Below are 20,882 nucleotides of genomic sequence, written 5' to 3' on the forward strand. Positions count from 1 at the left end.
GAGTCACAGGACACTGGGTTCAATTTTTACTTTGACAGTAGTCCCATGTGACTCTGAGCCAGTCCTTTCAACACCGTATTTCCTCATCTGTCACATAAGAATAATAAGATTTGCCCTTTACCAGTTTCCAAAGATGTTTCCATATCTGAAACATACTTGGGACTCCCAAAATAGGTTTGATTATTTTGTCTTACTCCATCAAAATCTTAATTTCCTGCTTTTCCAAATTAGGGATAAAAATATTTGCCAACCTTGAAAGTTTATTATAAGAATCAAGTAAAATAATGCACATGTAAAAGCTTTGAAATTTGAAAATGTTTACATGTGAAAGGTCTTGTTATTTTAATACTTTTGCAAATGCATGTTTAAACTAATGCAAGTTATTCAAAAATGCAGTGAGAAATTTCCATCTTTTGGGTCTCCTCTTAATATGAAGCATGGAAGGTCTTCTGGTGGCTAAACGCATTATCAATAAAACATGCATGTGAAAAAAAAAAACTCATGTGCTTGGAGTTCTTCATTCAGTAATAAAAATTAGTTTGTACCATGACATTCATATTCAGTTTAAGAAGTATTCTTAAGTGTTCACTATGTGCCAGATACTTACTAAGAGTTGGGGACACTTAGCTAAGGCTGCTATAACAAAATACCATAGACTGGGTGACTTAAACAATAGACACTTATTTCTCACGGGTTTGAAAGCTGGGAAGTCTAAGATCAAGGTGCCAGCAGATTCAGTTCCTAGTGAGAACTGGCTTCCTGGCTTGTGGACAGCCACCTTCTTGCTGTGTGCTCACATAACCTTTCTTCAGTGCATGCCCAAGGAGAGAGCATGATCTCTGTGTTCCTCTTCTTTTAAGAACACTACTCCCATCATGGGTACCCCACCCTCATGACCTCATCTAAACCTAATTTCTTCCCAAAGGCCCCACCTCCAATTACCATCACATTGGGGGTTAGGGCTTTACTAAATTAATTTTGGGGGACACAACATTCAGCCCATCATAGGGTAAAAAGTCAAAGATGACAGTGTCCCTGACCTCATGGAGGCCGTATTCCAGTTGAAAGAAGACATAAAGGAAGGACCTCAGTGCAGAGTGTTAAATGCTATGAGGACAACAGAAGGGCCAGCAGGAGATGACATATGTGCTGAGTTAAAGGATGAACAGAGAAGTCAGCCAAATAAAGGGAGCAGGAAGGCGTATTCCTGGTAGAGTAAACGGTATAGGCAAAGGCCCTAACATTGGAAACAGCATGGTTTGTTCAGGGGAAAATGCAAACAATATTATAAAAGTGTAAGGTGCCATTTGAAGAGTGGTGGGAGAAGAGGATGAAGAAAGAAAACATTCCATCTAAGAGGACCACATGTGCCTTTCTAAAGAACTTGTGGTTTATCGCACTGGCACTGTGCTTCTCACACTAGGGTACTCAAACCCTGGGGACAGGCAAGATTAACATGGCCCAGCTTCTTGGGTCCTCAATTTTACCCAAAACTATGGGAAAGAAACAAAGTTGAAGCTGAAGTAGTATTATTTCAAAACACTCTTTGTAAATATTAAAACACCCATCCTTAGGGTTACATCCTTAGGGTTACCTGAGTTGGAGATGCACAGCTGGTATGTAATGGGGAATCGCTGATGGCTTTTATGCTCAGCAGTGACACAGTCAGATTTATGTTCTAGATCAATCACTCACTCTGGTAATGGTATGAAGAACAGACATGAGGGAAGAAAGACTACAAATGGGAAAGTCCCTTAGGAGCTGGGCATTTCCTCTTTCAGGAAAGAGATGCTGAGTAGCTGAAACAGGGTAGGGATGTAAGTGGGGAGGATTTGAGCACATTTGAGGAACTTGTGGAAGTAAGGTCGTTAGCACTTAGTGATTCACTATGGAAGTTAAGAGAAAGACAGGAGTCAAAGGTCAACCCAGGGTTTGGGCTCAGGAGACTGGATGGAGAGTGATGCCCTTCAGCTAGCTGGCGAACACGGGAGAAAGTGAAGTTAGGAGAAGATTACAGCTTCAGTTTTGAACATGTACAGTTCTACATACCCAGAGATCTCCCGGTGAAGATGCTCAGAATTCACGCCTTCTCTGATTCTCCTCGTGAAGGTGGTCAAAATTGGTGGGGCATTTTGCTTTATCTCCTTCACAACTTTCACTGGCCGTCTCTGGAGTTCATACATGACCTCGTCTCAGCTCGTAAACTGTTTTCTTTGATGCCTCTCGACCCCTACGACAGAGTAGTAACTGCCTGGGCATTTTCTTAGAATAGCATCAACCCACCAGTTCTGTGCAGTTCCCCAATTTTCTGATCTTTTCAATGGAACAGCATGTGTGACTGACATGATGACTGCTGGTAAATAAGTAAACTAGAAGAAAATCCATTATCATATCACCCACCAATCCTTTAGCTCCTAAGTCCCTATTTCTGAACTTTAGTTCACCTCCAACAACTTCTTCATCTTTTCCAATCTAGTTCCTGGTCTCCCAATTGTAATAAAATAGATACTGGTCTCAGGTGGGGAATAAGCATCAGAAACAGATGAACTCATAAGACACAAATCTTATGTCCCTATCCCCCTGTTTTCATGCAAATGTCCCCAGTAATTAAATCAGGAAAAGAAAATGTAGCAAAAACATACCAGCCAAATGGTTTCAAAATTTCAGAAGAAGCTGTAAATATGGTCCTTTTTAGAAGATCAGGTTCTCACTAGAGTATGAGAAAGGGTAACAGTTGTTCTGATGAAGCAGTTTTTAAATTCTTGTCAGTGATTTGAAGAGAGATAACTGATGTATGTTGAAGAAGCTGGCAAAATTTTTAAATAGTTCGGACGCTACAGGGAGCATTTGTTTTTAAAGCAATGTACTCAGAAGTGTTGGCAAGACTTTATTTGAACGTAGCAGTGCTTATGTGAGGAAGTTATTTTGAATTACCCTAGTATAAATATGTATGATTTTATTTGTATTGAAAATTTCCTTTGCAAGTGAGTGACTGAGGGACTGTTATATCTCTATTGCTTGGTAAATGATTTAGGTATTTCATTTTGGAAGTCAAATATTATACTCAGGATTCAAAAATAATATCAAAATCCTGTTTGTGACCACAGTGCTTTTTGCACCTACATTAATGCCTTTTAACTCTTATTTGCCACGTAGAACATACAGCATCTGTTGTTTCAAGTCTGGCTTTTTTACATGACATTCATGCATGCATGCATTCATTCATCCAAAAGACATTATTCAGTGCCTCTCATGTTCCAAGCTCTATGCTAGGCAGTGGGCAGACAGTAATAGTATTGAACTGTCCCGCCTCATAACGAATTTCAGGTAAACATTCTGTTTCCTCCAGGTAATTTTCTGCAGCACAGTGGAAATCTCAAATCCTAGGGTCGTATCTTATTATTTAAAAGCTAAGCCTTTTGAAGGTTGCGAACAAGGCTATCTTTAAAAGGCAGTTTTTCTTCTGAATAGAAAGCATGGAAAGAAAGATAAGAAGAGGTAAGGGCCCTGAGTGAGAAATAGGACTTGAAGCAGAGGGAAGAAGAGAGAGGGGAAGGGGGCAAGTATTATAATCAGGACTTAATACTTTTTGCCTCAGTATCTTTGGGCAACCAGTTACTGGTCTACATGAAAATGAAGTTGCTGGCAGGAAAAACACCCAGCCCACTGGCTGATGCAGCCTGTCCATCTGAAGAAGGAGATGGAATTCCCTGGTGGTCCAGTGGTTAGGACTCAGCACTTTCACTGCCGAGGGCCCAGGTTCAATACCTGGTCGAGGAACTAAGATCCCACAAGCCACGAGGCATGGCCAAAAAAAGGAAAAACAAAACAAAATTCCCCATCTTCTCTGTTTTCTTTATTTACCTATTGTGTGGTATTAGAGGGTGAGGGGATCATTTATCTTAAATTACAACTACACACCTGCCTTCTTAAGCAAACCATACTTTTACTAATCTACTCCATTTTTTCTTTATGATTTCCTTCCTTTTTCAGAGAAAACCTCTTATTAAATTTTAATATATTTACTTAAAAATAAATCATGAAAAGACTCATCAGAGCCATTTAAAGAGAAAGACAAATATATGCACACAATTCTGCATTTGCTCCTTCATTTTTTTTTTCAGAACGTGTGTAAAATTGACACACAAGAAAGGGAATAAAACAGTCTGTGTTAATAATGTAATCTGGTACATAACTTGATGAAAAGGAGGTTGTGCTGGTCTAAGTGTTCCATGGTCCCTGCCTGCTAGGCTCATCTATCCTCACATTTTTTTCAGCCGGGCAGCTTGACTTTCGGGATCTTAGTTCCCCCGACCAGGGATTGAACCCACACCCTCTGCAGTGAAAGCACCACTGGACTGCCAGGGAATTCCCACTATCCTTATTCTTATCTCAGGCCTTTACAAGTGCGAAATAGGAGATCAGTTTACATCCCTTTAAAGCTTCTTAATGAATGGCAGACTCCACACACAACAACAAATATTTCCTATATAATAGGCACTAGTCCAGGGGACTGGGAAAGAGACATTGGTGAGAGGTCACCTTCCTTCGTCAAATAAATTACTATTTAGAGATCCGAAATGAAGCAATGGTTTAAAATTTTCCAAACGATGTTACTTTGCTTTAATATCATAAAAAGCATTACTTTGCCCCCAATTCAAAGTCCAATGTGATTTCAAATGACCTTCGCAAGCAAATTTCACCTAGCCTTGAACTCCACAACTACACAAGAATCCTCACCAACGGAAGCAAAACTGCAATAGAGACCATCTCTACAGAACTACTATAGCAAATTATTGTAAATAAGTTTTCAATATCCCAGATAAATGCTAAATGATGGTAGGTAATAATATAGCTCAGGATCATGCTGATTTCTCTAAAACGAAATTCCAAATACACAGTAGATAGATAGACTAAACTTTAGAAGAACAAGGTTTTAGTTTTTCATTCCTGTTTTAAAAGGCCACATATCGTCTGTGAACTTTCAGCTTTGTTCTGTCTCTCTTGTCTAGAAGGGTGCTAGCCATGGGCCAAGAACAATAGGTAAGCCAGCTTACCTCAACCCAGAAAAATTACCCCGTTGCACAGGAGCCATACCTATGGTTCCACGGTGGCCAAGGAAAAACCTAACAGGAATCGAATTTTTTTTTTTTTTTGCGTGTAGCAAAGTTACTTCCAGAGAGAGCAAAAGAAGCCTGGTTTGCACTGTAGCAGAACCATTGGAACAATATGCTCCCTGTGTCCACAACCCAGTCCTCCCCTGACACCCTCCTTTCTAGGGCATAGGGTAGAAAAGTCACATACACAGTAGATCATGCCAGGGCCTGCTGACACAACCGTACTCCTGAATTTGCAGGCAGCAGAGTGTAGCAATGTCTTTAGTATACACATATTCTTACCTTTTTTTTTTTTTTAAGCAGATGTTTCAGGACTCAACTGGGGGGTGGGAAGAAGATACTGCAGGCAAACTTTCTCAGCGCTATTCCTTCCCTTCTACCCCCTTCACAGTTCCTTCAAACTTCAGAAGTTTGAGTTAAGAGTAGGTAGGTATAGAGCTTTGGACAGTATTAAGGGCCTCTTCTTTTTACCTTGAATGAGTGATCTTTGACATTTCTTGGCCACACCAAACTGGCTGCCAGAGTGCTTCCTCTTATGCCAGGTCATATAGGGAGAATTAGGTGGAAAGATATTTTTTCTTACAATTGTAAACAGAAGTGTGAAATACAGAATGAAATTGTAAAGTATATTTATTTACCTCAGAGGTTAGAATCGTGATGCTTATAATCACGAGCACTCCACCTTTTCTACGACAAGTTAAGAAGTTCCATATTACTTTTGCAACTTTGTTCTCAGTAAGCATTGATTTCTGTAAAATGCAAGAACCAGTTAAACAATTCCTAATAAAATCATAAAGTAAATAATTAAATAAATGGCACTAAAATAACTAAAAATGATGAAATAAGTATCATCTAAGATACATGCTATATTCACTCTGGTTTTCTGTAATTTAACTTCATGTATTTTCCAGGTAATTCACAAGAAGGAATTCCTATTTATTGATATGCCTACCCTGTAGCATTTTACATATATTGTCATATTTTTTCACCACAGCCAGCTTAAATTTAAGTCCTCTTTGGTTCATTTTAAAAATGAAGTTCTCAGGGGCTTAATATCTTGTCCTCAATACACAATTAGCACTCACAAAGCAGGGAGTCAAATCCAGTTCATCTAATTTCAAAGCCTATATCTTTGCCACTATAATATGCTGTAATTGAGGAGAATGTAAAGAACCTGGTGTCAAATACATGGAGGTCCAGTTCCCAGTCAACAAGCAATTTAAAAATTATACAAGAAAAAAAAACAATTTCCAGATATGCCTGTATCATGATCTCTCCTTCATCACTAACTTGTCCTGTGCTTACGTCCAGTACTGGGGCCAACGTGAGCAAGCAGGAACTTGCCCATGGGAATGTCCCTAAGTCAAGGGTCCTGGTGAGAAGACTGAACTAGGAAAGACACTTTACCTGGGAAGCCAGAAGCAACAAAGCCAGAGAAACCATTCTACCTGAGCCAATACTGTAACTGGAAAAATGAGCCTAAGCACTAGATCCAAAAGGCAAAATAAGCCACACATGGAAAAACAAGTACTAACCAAGTCATCCAGGAGGTTTGGAAGTGGGTCACAATGCAGTGTGCAGAGTGGGTGGGCACAAGTGGTTCAGAAGGATGTCTGCGAAAGGTGAGAAGACATTGGATGTCACCTGTATGTGGCGTCTGCTGGGAGGATGGATCTGGCAGATTCAAAGGCCGGTGAAGAACCAGACACTTGAATTCTGGAGAAAGTCGTTGATTCTCTCTAGGTCACATCTACACTGCCAGGCCTAGAAAAGCAGGTTTTTTTCTTAGCTATTATTATTTCATAGTTGTGATTATCATGAAGAGAATAATTTTTGAGAGTAAGGTTTTTATATTTAAGTACCTGAAACATGACTGCAAAAAAAAAAAAACAAAAAAAAAAACCACTTTTAGAATGGTGCAAAATTAGAACTAACATCCAAGATTTATAATTTCACCTTTTAACAGAATAAGGACTGTTAAAGAAGACCACAAAGCAGCATGAAGTTATTTCCAGGTCACTAAACAATCTATAGGTGCAAACAGTTTTTGGTCCCATTGCCCTTTACAAAGGAAAAGAAGAAAAAGGTACAGGTCACTCTGAGCCCCTAGGCTGATGTCCAAATGGCCCTTTTGGTAGTTTCAACGTGAAGGAAGCATGGAATGGATCCTTTGAGAAAGGAAACAATTAAGGGACCCTTTAAGTGTTTTGAGGAGTCTTAAGGAAAACAGCAAGAAAAAGAAGTCAGTATTGGGATTAAATATTGCAATAGTTTTTTCCCATAAGCATTTGCATTGACTTTTCAGCTTTTGCATCAAAAAGAAAATCTGGCCTTCTGGATGTTTAAGAGACTAAGGAATTTCATTTTCCATTAGTAAACTGATTTTCTCCCCCACTATAGGTACTTAGAATTAGCGCAAACCCCAGGATAACTACAATTCCAAAAGGAAATGCTCACTCAGCTCATTATGAATGGTCTTACAACAAATACTGTTCTGACAGCCAAATTCCTGGTCTCCAAATTTGTAAGTTTGCCCTTTTTTTTTTTCTCACAAGTCTTACTCAAGACCGCTTCTGAGCTTCTGCACATTTAACCCTTACAGTCAAAGACAATATGTTACTAAAGAACATGAGAAACTTCAAGTTCATACATTTGGACTAAAAGAAATCTGATATTTATAACCAAATTATGACCATATTGAATACGACAAATTAACTCCTTAACCAACAGAATAAAAAAACACTATTTATTTTCATGTCTGTGGCTACGAATTCTTTGAAGAGGTCTGAAGAACTGTAAACCAGCCAAAAATCCTATGATGCTTTCCATTTTATTTCTTCACTTTAATAACACAGCACTCACTTCTCAATAGAAAAATGACGAATGATACTAAAAGGTAAATAGCTGTTTTTAACTAGTCAAAATTAACTAAATTGTCCTCAATTGATCCATATATTCCATGTTATTTTTTCAACCTTTCATTACAATAATAAAGCTACACTATAGTGAAGTTTCAGGCACTACTTTATTTAGTTCTCAAGAAAACTCAACAGAATGGGCACTATTAGTGTACCCACAACATAGCTAAGGAAACAAATTTAGAGTAGATTGTCGGTAATCACACAGGTAGTAACCTGCAGGGTTAGTATTCAAAATAGATTCTTTGGACGTCAACTGACACAAGGGTATAAAAATATCAGGGATAGGCTTGCTTGATCATTTTAAAATAACTTTAAATCAGCCCATATATTAATAAGTAAAAGTAAAAAATTATCTTAAATTCAGGTATGAATTATTTGTCAATTACCTCAATTTTCACTTTTTGACATGTGTAAATAGACATAACCAAAAAGTTCAATGATCAAATTCCAATAAGAAAAAATGGTGCATAATTAGTGCACATCTCTGCATTTGGGGAGGAGCCTGACTTGATTTTACATAGGGTATTGTTTTTCCTCATTAATTGTAGTTCTGTCACATATTTGTATCTGACTGCTACATAAATGATTCACAAATTGTTAAGAAGTTTTATGGATATCTGGAAAGAATACTACAACCCAATAAATAAACTTTTACAAGTGCCAGAGAGAAATTTTACATTAAAATGTTACTTTGTTTCTTCGTCCTGAGAGAATGAATTTAAAAAAAAAAAAAACAGTTAAAATCAAGCATTAGATATGCAAATATGTGTTCAGATCAGAGATACCAAAATTATTCAAATGATTAATTATTCATCATAAAATGTCAATTAATAATTATGAAGCATAAAAAGCATCTTTCTAATGCATCTTTATTTTTCTTGGCCTAAAAAGGGCTTAATATACATGTTCAATTGACTTCTAACAAGTTTTAAAAATCCAACAAACAAATTGCAAACAAGTGCAAACTCTGAATTTTAATAGGAGAACAACATGCTCAAAATGAATGAAAGACAGAAAAAAAAAATAAGGAAAACTAAAACCATAGCCACATTCATGACATATGCAGCTCCGTGTTCACTCACCTGCTAGGCAATAGGGCAACCTGGCGAAGAAAACAACCCAGCAACTCAAGCTGTGAATTTGCTTAGCATGTACAAAACACAAGGCATGGTGTTTCTCTCTGAATTGATTCGTGTGGGGCAGGGGTGCTTTAGGAATTTTTTATACTTTCCAAATAGTCATTAAAAGAAAAAGCACAGTTTAAGTTTCTTTAAATTACCTATTGTAATTTTTAAAGTCTGTTAAGCCCTGCTAAAATATTACCATAATTGAGAAAATTTTTCACATTGCTTTAATTCTAAAGAATTTCCCTACAACAAGTATTATTCATTTTTCTTCCAGGAAGATTATATCTTTTAAGAAAAAAGGAAGTCAATTTGAGCTGATATGATAATTCAGAATAGGGAGCCACTATGATTACTGAGATATAGATTTATATTTATTTTATTACTATTATTATTATTTTACTTTTCACTGACACCTGGCGAACTTGTTCTCTGATGACCCAAGGGAGTTACTTTAGTCAGGGTGTCCCTGACCTCCTGCTGGTAGATTAATTACATATGAAACATTGTGTTTTCAAAACGAAATGATAAATCTGGACACATAAAGGTGGCAGAAAAGAATCAGGGCGAGAGAGAAGAGACGTTAGGAAACAAAATAAGGGCTTGCAAAAGGGAGATATCAGATAGAAAGAAAGGATAATGTAGGAAAGGCAATTGGGAAAGAATTTCAAGAAAATAAGGATAAAGGTCAGGGAGGGCTGAAAGGAGGGCAAGAGGGAGGAAAGGAGGGAAGGAAGGATTTGGGGTTTTCAATCCCCTGGCGAGGCTGCTGGCGTCCGCGCCCTTAACGCCACAGCCTTCCAAGTTGAGGCGAAAGCCACCTCCTCGGGCCTGCGTCGCATCCAACTTACTCCAAGTTTTCTGGTGACTCCTACAGGGCCCCTTTCCGTCCCCCCCATCCCACCCCTTAGTGAGATTGACAGTCGCGTGGAGGAGGCTTTTCCAGGCACAGCCTTTCTCATGGTAATCAGCCCCCAGCATCACCTCGCGGCCGTGGCCGCTCCCGCTCCGTGCGCAGCTCGCGGACCCCGGGGACCGGAAACAAGGCGGCGGGCGGGGAGCCGGCGAGCGAGCCAGGTCAGCTGACCCGGCCGCGGGGCGGGGGTCGCGGCGTTCCCGGGCGGGTATAGGTCTGGAGGAGGGGGGGGTGGTGCGCGGGGGCCGAACCCCTCCCCCCCAACGTGTTCCTCCGCCTGTGCTGCGGAGGCCTTACCCTGAGATCAAATGAAGGGACCGAAGCTGGGGGCGTGGGGGACAGAGCGCGCCGAGAACTGGGGGCGACAAGCAGACCTGTTTTGCATCAATAAATTAAGACGCTCATTTGAGTCCTGAAGTTTGCTGGTTCCTGTCAGTGGAGACGTTGCCAAAAAGCACTGAAGCCGAGATTCAGCCTTAACTTCAAAAAATAAAATAAAAATAAAATAAAATGAACCTCTCAGCTGGCTGCCCTGCTGGGGCCAGGTGACGTGCGAGATTCCACAGCCCGCGGGCCTCGCAGTAGGGATATTAGAGACGGTCTGAGATTCTCTGGTCCTGTTTTGATTTTGTTTGAAAGGGCTTCTCAGAGAGATGCTTCTGATTTTTTTTTTTTAATAGACTTTCCCCTCCTATCCTAGGCTCAACTCCGAATGGATTGGATTGCGAGTTTGCACGTGAGAAAACCGTTTGGCTTGACTTGGACCCCTGCCGCCCCCCGCCCCGTCCACACACACCCCCAACGCAGGGGTCCCCCTTATCATCCTTTGCTTGCAACTCTAAAAGAAGTTTCCCACCTTCTGTGTAACAACACAGGGTCGAAATAATTCCTCTAGATGAAAGATCAATTCCGTTTCAAAAAGAGAATAGGTTCCTTTTTTTAATTTTCTCCACATGGTACAGAATAAACAGAATTTGCTTTAAAAAAAAATTAGCTGTGGCCAAATTCGAATTCCTTCTACAGGCTGTGTGTTCAGGGTAGAAACATTGTATCTCTTCTGGCATCTGGGCCAGCAAGCGGAGCTGGGGGCAGGGGAGAAAGGGGGAGCGGCTGTGAAAGTTAAGGAAATTGACAGACTGAGAGGTGAATGGGGGGACAGGCACCAGGTCCTGGCTGGAGGGAACTGGAAAACAAGAGTGCATCTTCACACGCTGCCTGGGTGAAGGGAATCTGAGGGAGGCAGTTTGTTTTAACTCGAAGAAACCCTAAAGAATTATTTTTCTCCCTTCAATGTCGATTGCAATATTATTTCACATTTGCATGTATCTGTTGTTTTAATCCCCTTGGTCTGCGCTAATCTCGAAATGGATTACTAATGGGGAAGAAGGACCGGGAAGGAGCGATTCATTTGCAAGGACTTGCTCTGCTGTGTGAGGAGCCGAAAGCTAGCAGCTCCTAGTCCTCTCTCGACTTTTCCCTGCGTCCTGCGCTCGTGCATCCCGCTGACCCCACGATCCCCATTGTCCCCGACCTGGCCTTCGGACTAAGAGAGTGTTCGGTACAAATTTATATTCCAGCTTCCTCCGATCCCACCGCCTCTGCTTTGGTGTGAACTCTTTCGGTCAAATGGGGAGGGGAGTGCCAGGGGCGTGCCAGGCAGGGGCGGAGGGCAACCCACCGGCGCGCTCACCCCTCGCGGGGACGCTTCGCGTGCCACCCTCCAAATATTCACCTTGATGGGAACCTGAAAGATTGCTTTTTACCCCAATTCAAATACTTGCACGTCGGCACTCCCAGTGCTAAGTGTTGAGGCTGTCTCCTGACACTTGAACAATTACTGAGCCCAGAGTAATCAGATGATTAGGTGTTTTTCATGGAAATACTTGTCTTTTTTTTTTTTTTTTAAGTCAGATACTAAGTAACCAGACAATAATATACATAATAAAGAGAAGTGATTTGTCAGCCGTTTGATTGGATCCTTTGACCTGAGGTTTTGCCAGTGAGTGTGTGTCTGGACTGTAAGCTCCAGTGGTTACCTGGGGTCCTGAGGTGGGGTCTTGCCTGGAATTACTCCATGCAAGGGACACCTTTGTCCTGGAAATGGGAGAGGAAACGCTGAAAAGCAAACTTCTAGAGACAGCTGGACTCGAATTTTTTAAAAATAAAAAAGTGGGGAAAAGAGGGAAGAGAAAAAAAAAAGGATATTAATAATAGAAATAAATCTCAGAGAAGGAACTTGATAAGTCATATATTTATAGAGATAGAAATATTAAAGCAATGTAAAGCATAAAACTGAGAATGTGCCTGACCCATGGTGGAAATCCTTAATTTTCTTTTTTTATTATTAAATTTTAGACTGATGGTCTTGAATGCTCCTCTATAGGTAATTTATCTGAATGGGGTGGGGGAGGAGATTCTCACTGTAATAAATACTTAAGGTAGGAAAGAGGTGAGTCTGTACCAAGAGTGAAAATTTACTTCCTTGCATCCTAAAGGAAGAATTGGTTGTGGTCATGCTGGGTGGCTACTGCTCTCCCCCCCCCACAATAAACATACAAAACACAAAGCCGTGCGCCTCTGGGAGTGTGGATGTGGTAACCCATGGGTGGCTTTTCCCTCCTCTGAGTGCAATTGCCAATGACTCTTGCATTCAAAGTCTTGCTTTAGGCACACATTCAAAGCACAGTTCAAAGCAGTTTATCTTCATATAAGTAAAAGTCTAGTGTTGGATCAGGGTTTTATTTGTTTCAGATTTCATCAGACTGAAAACAGGGGACTGTAACATATTAACAATATTAAAGCAGAAAAAAAATGGCATAAGGCTGTTCTTTAGTCCTCTTGACACCTCCACCTTTACCTTTGCAAGGAAGCCCAAAGGCTGTGGGACTAAAAGTTTATTTGCGCTCTGAGGTTCTCAAGTACTTTCACTCTTAAAGAAAAAAAAAAAAAAAAGAAAAAGCCTCATAGTTCTCTAAGAAATTGAGCCTGAACCATTGGAGGCTAAGAGATTTCTTCCTTTTCCGATAAATGTCTGTGCTCAGCATCCTCAAATTTGGCTGTCTTTATTTACTTCTATATTAGTTCCAATTATGTGCAGTGTAAACCAGCTTTTTGATTAACAAAACAGCAGAGCATTGGTTAAGAACACTTAAACTTCAAAAAAAATTCCCCTGGGAAGTGGGCTCTGAATTGGTTAATAATGTGCAGTACTTGCTAAATTGCTGACTTCCAGATGTGGAAAATATCTTTCTTGTTTAGGACCTATGTAACCTGATTGGATTACGACAGAAGCGTCACGTTGGAAGCTTTTGAGTGATTATTTAATTAACCATACAGTAGAAAGCTGTATTCTCCAGGAAATCCCTTCCATATTTACATAACCAATCCCTTCAGAGCAAAGGTGGAGTCTTTTCTTTTTAATTTTACTTTAATTGCAATATCAAAAAATATATACTCCAAAACTTAGACCCCATGCCGTTTAATATGGTGATCTTCCTTCGCTGCTAAGTTCCTCTATGGCCTTTCTCCTTTTCCTCCTGTCTCCCTACACCCACTCCCTCACTTTGTAGTGAGGTCTCCGTGAGATGTGGAGAGATTCAGAGATCGGTCAACTCAGCAACTCAGCGCTCTATGTTAATTTACTTAAGAGACCCTTTTAAAAAATGCCAAACCACTTTTTAGTATTGGGATCCAATCCAGAAATTCATCACACACACACACCGCAACACACACGCCCTAAAATGCAGTTCACATGAAGCTTTTTTTTTTTTTCTGGCTCTGGCATCTTAAAAGAAAAAAAAAATTAAGAGAAAGGGCAAAAAATTTAGTTCCAGAAGCCGTGCTGAGAAATCCACACAATTTAATGTGCATCTCAAATCTGGTCATTAGAGACATCTGTATAAGAAGAGGCGATCTGGATTGAGGAACCGGGATCTTTCCCTTTAACTTTCGCCCCTTAGAGTTCTCCAGTTCTGTGAATGGTGTGCACCGTTTTCCGCCCTGTACTCTGTAGGATTTAGTGATGAGGATAATGATGCCAAAGGCTTGACGGGGGGGGGGGGGGGGGGGGGGGGCGTGGAGAAGGGAGGGAGGGAGGCGAGAGGGAGGGAGAGAGGAAGGGAGGGAGGTGGAATTTCATTTCTTCCACTAAAGCGTTTGCGGAGACTTCAAGGTATAATCTATCCCAGATCCTTTCCCAGAGAGAAACTTGGCGATCACGTTTTCACATGATGCTCACGCTCAGGGCGCTTCAATTATCCCTCCCCACAAAGATAGGTGGCGCGTGTTTCAGGGTCTCTCTCTCTCCTACAGAAAAGAAAAAGAAAAAAATGTCATTAGAAGAGGCGTAACACGTCAGTCCGTCCCCAGGTTTGTGTTTCCTGGAGTGGCCGAAAGAGATCAGTTCTAACCTGCTCCGCAGGAATAACGGTCCTGCCTCCCGACACTCTTGGCGAGGTTTTGTACAGTTTGCTCCGGGAGCTGTTTCTTCGCTTCCACCTTTTTCTCCCCCACACTTCGCGGCTTCTTCATGCTTTTTCTTCTCACCATTTCTGGCCAAAACTACAAACAAGACTTCGCAGGTAGGTTTTTTTTTTTCCCCCTTTTCTCTCTTTTTATTCCTTTTCGGCATGGTCATCCCCCACCCTCCTTTTACGATTTTCTCCTTTTAAGTGGGGATGTGAGTCTGAAGTGAGGAGGAGTGTCTGTGGGTAGGAATTTCAGGTGGGTTTAGCTCCTTTATGGCAAGCTTTTCCCAAGAGTGACTTCTTCGATTTCTCTTGCACTCCATCTCTCTCTCTCCTTCCTTTTCTCTCCTTTTTTCCTCCCCCAAATAATTTGCCCTGTACCTGCCCATTCAGGTAACCAAAGGTGCCTTTTACTACCCAGCCTGGGAAAAGTTTTATCGAGAACTATGTGGTTGGAATAAAAACTCTTCAAGGGGAGAGATTCTACTCTATTTTCATGTCTAATTCCAATTCATTGTATTCAGCAATTAGAACTTGGCAAATACCTGTTAATAATTACAAAACTTGATGGATACAAACCTACCAAATTCGGGAGCAAGTCTTTCTCTTAGATATGGCAGTCCAACCTTTCCCACTGAAGAAGGCTGTTTTCTAAGTAGAAAGTTGCCTGTTTTTGTCTGCTTAGCGAGTTTCATTTCTTTATTTCATTCTTTGTGTGTGTATGTATGTGAAGTAACACCTCACTTCTGTGATGATAAATAAAGAAGTGAAAGTCCTCATGGAACTTGAGTCGTTTACCAAAGTGGGGAGCGGGGGGAGTCACTACAGCTGGGAAGAAAACTGCCGTCAGGATATTAGGGTTGTAAATGAAGGATAACTTTTGAAATTGTATTTCAAATGGCAAAGTATTAATGATATAGACATGGATTTCACAGGAGACATAGGCACACGAAAATATCCCTTTCCACACTTTGGCACTGAAAAGTGGAGAAAGAGAGCAGGAGTTCCCAGGAGCAGTGGTGAGCCCGGCTAACATGAATGTGTTTATCTCCCACCTTCTTATATATTTTACATGCTCCCCCTATAATGATGAAGGCAAGATTACTAACTCCAGAGTTAGAAATAACAGGCAAAGCTAAAGTTTACAGCACAAATGCCCTGTCTGTCCCTCACACACACACATGCTCATAAAACTAGCAGCTTACTTTATTAAACATGCATTTATATGCAATCGTGTGTAAGTCTCAGCATGAATACAGACAGGCCAGCTGCTTCCTCCCAGACACTTGTGTGACCACTGCTTTATTTCAGGATTTTCCCCAACAATTTCAAATCCATAGGAGAGCCAAGAAATAACAAAATGTGTCAAACTTAAATTAAAAGTCTCCCACTATGCCTAGGTTAAATTCAAGGTGCTTTCTAAATCATCCACTTCCCCTTCTCTCTGCCGCCCCCCAGCCCCACCCCTCTCAGCAAACGTGTGGAAACTGATACTCACTTTCCAGGTTTTCCGCAAAGCTTCTAGCACAGGAGACAATAGGTGCGGGGCGTGGGGACTGAGTGTGTTCGGCAGAGAAGGGGTTAATGGCCCTTGTGTTACAGTTTGCATCTGTTACATCTTTTATAGCCCCCTGTTTAAACTAATCCTCGAGGCACAGCATCTTCCCAACCTCCACCGAGTTGCAGGATTCTCCTCCTCTCCTGCCTGCCTCCGAGGTTCCCCTTCTCCAAGTTTTGACAGTTTCAGCTGAAAAAATGCAGCGCCTCTCTCGATTTTTAGGTACAAAAGTTTCGAAGCCAGAAAAGGATACGATCATTTAGTCGAGCTTAAAAGTATTGCCGTATAGCGGTTGGACTTTCTCTTTCCTTTCTTGAGGGGAGAAAATTTTCTCCTGGAACTCTTTAAGGGAACTAGGGCGGGGGAGCATGGGTGTGAGTGAGGTGGGGGGAAATAAGTAAATATTGTCAAAGCGGCGAAGGTGGCGGCGGCGGCGGCGGGGGGGGGGGTGCTGGGGGGAGGGACAGTGTCCGAAGAGGCTTATAATTATATTTCTTATTGCGGCGTGAAACGGGAAATCCTAATTTGGGGGCGGGGGTGTGAGGGGGAGGAAGAGACAGTGCCTCGATCAACTCCGACAGGGGAGGGGAGGAGACGCGGGGCGAGTGGGCTTCCTATAATTACTATTATCAATTTGACCGAGTGTGCTTCATCCGGGAGTTGTTTCGCGTTGTTTGTTTGTTTGTTTGTTTGCTTCCTCGGGGGAATGGGGAGGGGGGGTGAGTCGGGGGGGGAAACAAGATGAGAGCTACAGAGAGCCTCGCCTCACCCCAAGTTCCCGAGCCGGGCTGAGGACTTTTCGGAGGAAAAGGTCCGCCTAGCCCTGAGCCAAGCAGCCTTACTGTACCGCCGTGTGCATTCCCTCATACGGTCAGGAGTTATGACTCATTTTGAAGATGTAATTCTTGTCTCTCTGATCCCCTCGCGGGTGCAACACACCAAACAGTAACAAACACAAAGCGCCTCGGGGCCAAGGCTGGGGGTGGGAGGCGGGGAGGGGGGCCGCCGGAGTTTCGCTTTGGCGTTGGGGGGGCCGCGGATGGGTGCTCGCCGGGGCCCTGGCCCGGCTCCCCTGGGCGGCCCGCGCGCGTCTCAATGGGCGCAGGCGATGCCCACATTGTCGCTGTGTTTGGTTGCTAGATCGAGCCTGCGTGCTGCCGAAGCAGGGCGCCGAGTCCATGCGAACTGCCATCTGATCCGCTCTTATCAATGAAGCAGCCGATCATGGCGGATGGCCCCCGGTGCAAGAGGCGCAAACAAGCCAATCCCAGGAGGAAAAACGGTAAGAAGCGGCCCGAACCAAACTTTTCCGGGCCGCTCCGCGGCTCCAGACCCGGGGAGAAGGAGGGGGAAAGGGAAAAGCAACCGAGGCGGCGGCGGCGGCGGGCGCCCAGGGCTCGCGGGCGAGCCTCTCTCCGCGGCCGGCGCCGGAGCCCCGCGCGCGCGGCGACTGGACGGGGGGTGGGGGGGGGAGTTGGGGAAGTGCCGGGCAAAGTGAGCGTCGGGCGCCGGGGGGCTGCGAGCGCTGGGGTCCGGCAGGGGCCCAGCGCCCCCACCCTCGCCGCCCTCTGCGCCCCCGCCCGCCCTCCCTCCGCCTCCAGCTCCACCAGCGCCCGGCCCGCCGGCTCTCCGGCCGGGCTGCGTGAGCGTCCGGCGAGGGCAGGGCGGGGGCCCGGGCGACGGGTCGCGCGGGATCCCCGGGGCGGGGGCGGGGCGGGGGTGGCAGAGGGACTGTGAGAGCGGGAGAGGGGGCCCGGGGCTGTGCCTCCGGCAAGGCTTAAAGTTTCTTTGCCAGAGTCGCCCGGCCGCCTCTCGGTACGCCAAGTAACGGTCCGCGGGCAGCGGGGCCCGGCCGGTCGCGCCGGGACCCCGGGGTGGGAGGGACTCGGCCGGCCCCGCGCGGGGTCCGGCGAGGTCCACGCGGGCTCAGGGGCGGGTGGTTCCTCTCCAGCGGGTGCTGGCCCCGCGCCGGGGGCTGGCGGAGTCGCAGAGCGCAGGGAGACTTTTCTGGGCAGTTTCGACATGGTCAGGAGTCCGTTATCCAGGCTGAGTCAAGAAGGAGGAAGGAGGTGCGGGTGCGAGGGGGACACGCAGAGCAGAGATGGGAGATCAAAGGCGTGACAGCTTAGTAGGTCCACCTTAGAAAGAGTCAGAGGAGGAACAGAGAGAGAGGGAGACAGACACAGAGAGAGAGAGAGAGAGAGAGAGAGACCCCCTAGGTATTACCCCCAAACAAAATCGTGGGAATAAAAGAGAAAAGTGATTGGCAAGAGCGCAGAAGGCGCCTGGGGGAGGGGAGAGAGCTGGGGACCGGAGAGGGTGCCGGGGATAGCTGACGGAGGATACTGAGTTTAAAAAAAAAAAAAAAACCAACCCCCCAAAACAAACAAGAGAACTAGCGCCAGCTCAGACTGGGAAAGGAAACTTCTCGCTCCCCTCGTTCTCAGTCTGATCACCCGGCGCGGGGCCGCGTTGACGCTCCCGAACTGGACGCGGGGACGCGGCGCCGGCCCGGCCTCCGGCCTCCCGCAAGCCCAGCCCGCGCCTCGCGGGGACCACCGGGGCCCCCTTGGAGCAACTTTCCTCTAGGGAAGACAATTCTGTGCGCCCCCAGCCTGCCCCTGAGCTGCGCGGCCCGGGAGGGGGCTGCTGGGGGCGCAGTGAGGGACGCTGGAAGGAGAAAACACAAAGACGAGGGAATTTTGATTAGAGACAAATGATGCTTCTCTCTGTCTCTCTCTAGGTTTCGTGTGTGTGTGTGTGTGTGTGTGTGTGTGTGCGCGCGCGCGTGTACGTGTGCGCGTGTGTGTGTCTTTTGCTTGTTGTGGTAGAGGTGTCGAGCCATATGGGGGAGTGATAGAGGAATTTTAGTCAGAAACTGTTCGTTATGTTATCCTGCCTTTTCCCTTTGTGCTGCCTTTGATCTATTTGCTTGGCTTAGTATTACAAAAAAACAAGTACAATAATATATTCCGAGCTGCTTCCCCAAGATCCAGTTCAGGCTGCCTCTTTTTAAGTCTCTTTCTCTCTCTCTCTCTCTCTCTCTCTCTCTCTCTCTCTCTCTCCCCCCCCCCCTCTCTCTCTCTCTCTCCCTCTCTTAATTTAATTTTTTCTTCGCTCTAGTGTCTGGCATTATTTAAGGTGGTCCTTACACTGGAGACCTCCCCTTCCCCATCTCCGGGTAATTTAGTAGACACTAAAATTACACCTAGTGCCCCCCTCTCTCTTGTGTTTCCTCTGTTCCTTTTATTAAATGTTGGTTATTGATTTTCTAAAATCAATGTCTATTGTGGGGCTTTTTCCCCCCCTTACAAGTATCTAAAGCACATTGCTGATCAACTGGATAACAAAAGCTTCGTGTCAAGGAGGCTTCTTTCTTTTTCTTATGTTAAACAGTCATTTTTTGAGAGAAAGGAAAGTAAGATTTAAAGCAAGGTTCCCAGAAGTGTTCTTTTGCAGGAGAGACTATTTAGAATGTTTGTTTCTTCTTGTCTGGCTCCTCCAACCCCCTTCGGGATTTTGCCACTGTTGACCAGCCTGGCCTCTGCAGTGAAGTCGGGCCAGAGCCCAGGTCTGGAAAAACAGAATGCTCCAGGCTTCCTGGGAGCCCTGGGGCGGGGGCTGGCAGAGGGGGAAGCCTGCTGGGGGCTTCGCAGGTGGAACAGAGTGCCAGGGAAGTGCTCAGCCGTGGACACTGCTTGGTGCTCAGAAATGGACACCATTTCCCCTCCGCCCAGCCACTAACTTGGGAGAAGCCTCAACACTCCGAAGTGGAAAGTTGAATTGCACATTTTAAAGGCATTTAGCCCAGACCCTGCACATTTAACAGCAATAATTATTTCCCAATAGTCTGTGGGAAAACATGCTGTGTATTGGTTACTTGTCAGTGTTTTGCTTTGGGATTAATCTGACTGAGCAATGTCCTGGTTTTGAGAAGCAGGTAGAAGAGTTTTTTCCCCTCTTTTTTCATTTTCTTTCTCATCAAGCACGTATCCAATGCCTTTCCCTTTGGGAATTGCTAGGATTTATCTGAACTGAGTGAATTTTTCTTCTTTCCTGGATTCATGGAAAAGATGTCAGTTTTGAGCTTGTGTCTTTGCTGATAACACTAAATATGATGATGCTTATCAAAATCATATAGAAATTCCTGGAAAGGAATAATGGTGCTACTAATCATAGAAGTAGAAGCTGCGTGGGGAAAAAAGAGAGAGAGAGATGGTCATCCAGGAAACTAGAATGGCACTTTATATAATTTTAATGAAGTCAACAGTGTATATATAGACTAAGGCGACAAGGAGATAAAACGTGTAAAGCAGTATGTGTGTGTTTGAAAGGCTGGTCAAGAACGTGGGTTAGAAGACGATGCTGTATGCGATTATTAAAAAGCAAAGGAGAAGGAAGCAGTTCAAGGAAAACAAATATACAAAGAGAGAAACAAGAATCTAAAATCCAGCCTTCGAGATTCTCAGGCTAGCAAGATGCCTGGCAAAGACAGTGCCAGCACTAAGTTAATCCATAGCGGACAGTCTCCTTTCCCCCACATGGAAAGGATGAAATCTCTTCCCAGAAAATAAGATGTGCAGGAGGGAAGGGGGAGAGGGGTGAGGGGGAAGGAGGCAAAAAGCAAGTTGCCCGAAGACAAGAATGTGTGTCGGTTTCAAGAAAGTTCAGTCAGATGATCTTCAGTCGCCTGACTCACTTTGTAATACTTTCACTGAAGCTGGAGAGGAGGGGGAAAACCCAGCCCCCCTTTTCATTCCCCTGATTATACCCCACTATC

General features: G+C 44.0%; 1 protein-coding gene and 2 long non-coding RNA genes across 6 annotated transcripts in view; 1 reads left to right on the forward strand and 2 right to left on the reverse strand.

Moving 5' to 3' along the window:
• Positions 1 to 10,762, reverse strand: part of LOC109548379 (uncharacterized) — a 192,253-nt gene extending 181,491 nt beyond the window's left edge. Inside the window, exons 1-4 of the long non-coding RNA XR_002174460.3 lie at positions 10,376 to 10,762; positions 6,653 to 6,881; positions 5,756 to 5,866; positions 2,050 to 2,230 (exon numbers count right to left, since the gene is read on the reverse strand). This is a non-coding gene — a long non-coding RNA (uncharacterized lncRNA). The remainder of the gene's footprint in view (positions 1 to 2,049; positions 2,231 to 5,755; positions 5,867 to 6,652; positions 6,882 to 10,375) is intronic.
• Positions 10,763 to 12,803: 2,041 nt separating this feature from the next.
• LOC117312981 (uncharacterized) lies at positions 12,804 to 16,596 on the reverse strand. The gene is made up of 3 exons (XR_004527436.2): positions 16,043 to 16,596; positions 14,488 to 14,638; positions 12,804 to 14,383 (listed from the first exon to the last, which is right to left on the reverse strand). It is a non-coding gene; the product is annotated as an uncharacterized lncRNA (long non-coding RNA).
• Positions 14,523 to 20,882, forward strand: part of ZEB2 (zinc finger E-box binding homeobox 2) — a 131,970-nt gene continuing 125,610 nt past the window's right edge. Inside the window, exons 1-2 of one of the 4 annotated variants that reach the window (XM_033860213.2) lie at positions 14,523 to 14,658; positions 17,243 to 17,384. In XM_033860213.2, the coding sequence (XP_033716104.1) occupies positions 17,312 to 17,384 (73 nt within the window). In that variant the 5' untranslated portion in view covers positions 14,523 to 14,658; positions 17,243 to 17,311. Of the gene's footprint in view, positions 14,659 to 16,955; positions 16,973 to 17,242; positions 17,385 to 20,882 lie in introns of those variants that run through there. The other 3 variants (XM_073807739.1, XM_073807740.1, XM_073807738.1) reach the window with 3 other exon arrangements.

Source organism: Tursiops truncatus, chromosome 7 (assembly GCF_011762595.2).
Source record: "Tursiops truncatus isolate mTurTru1 chromosome 7, mTurTru1.mat.Y, whole genome shotgun sequence".
Lineage (NCBI taxonomy): Eukaryota > Metazoa > Chordata > Mammalia > Artiodactyla > Delphinidae > Tursiops > Tursiops truncatus.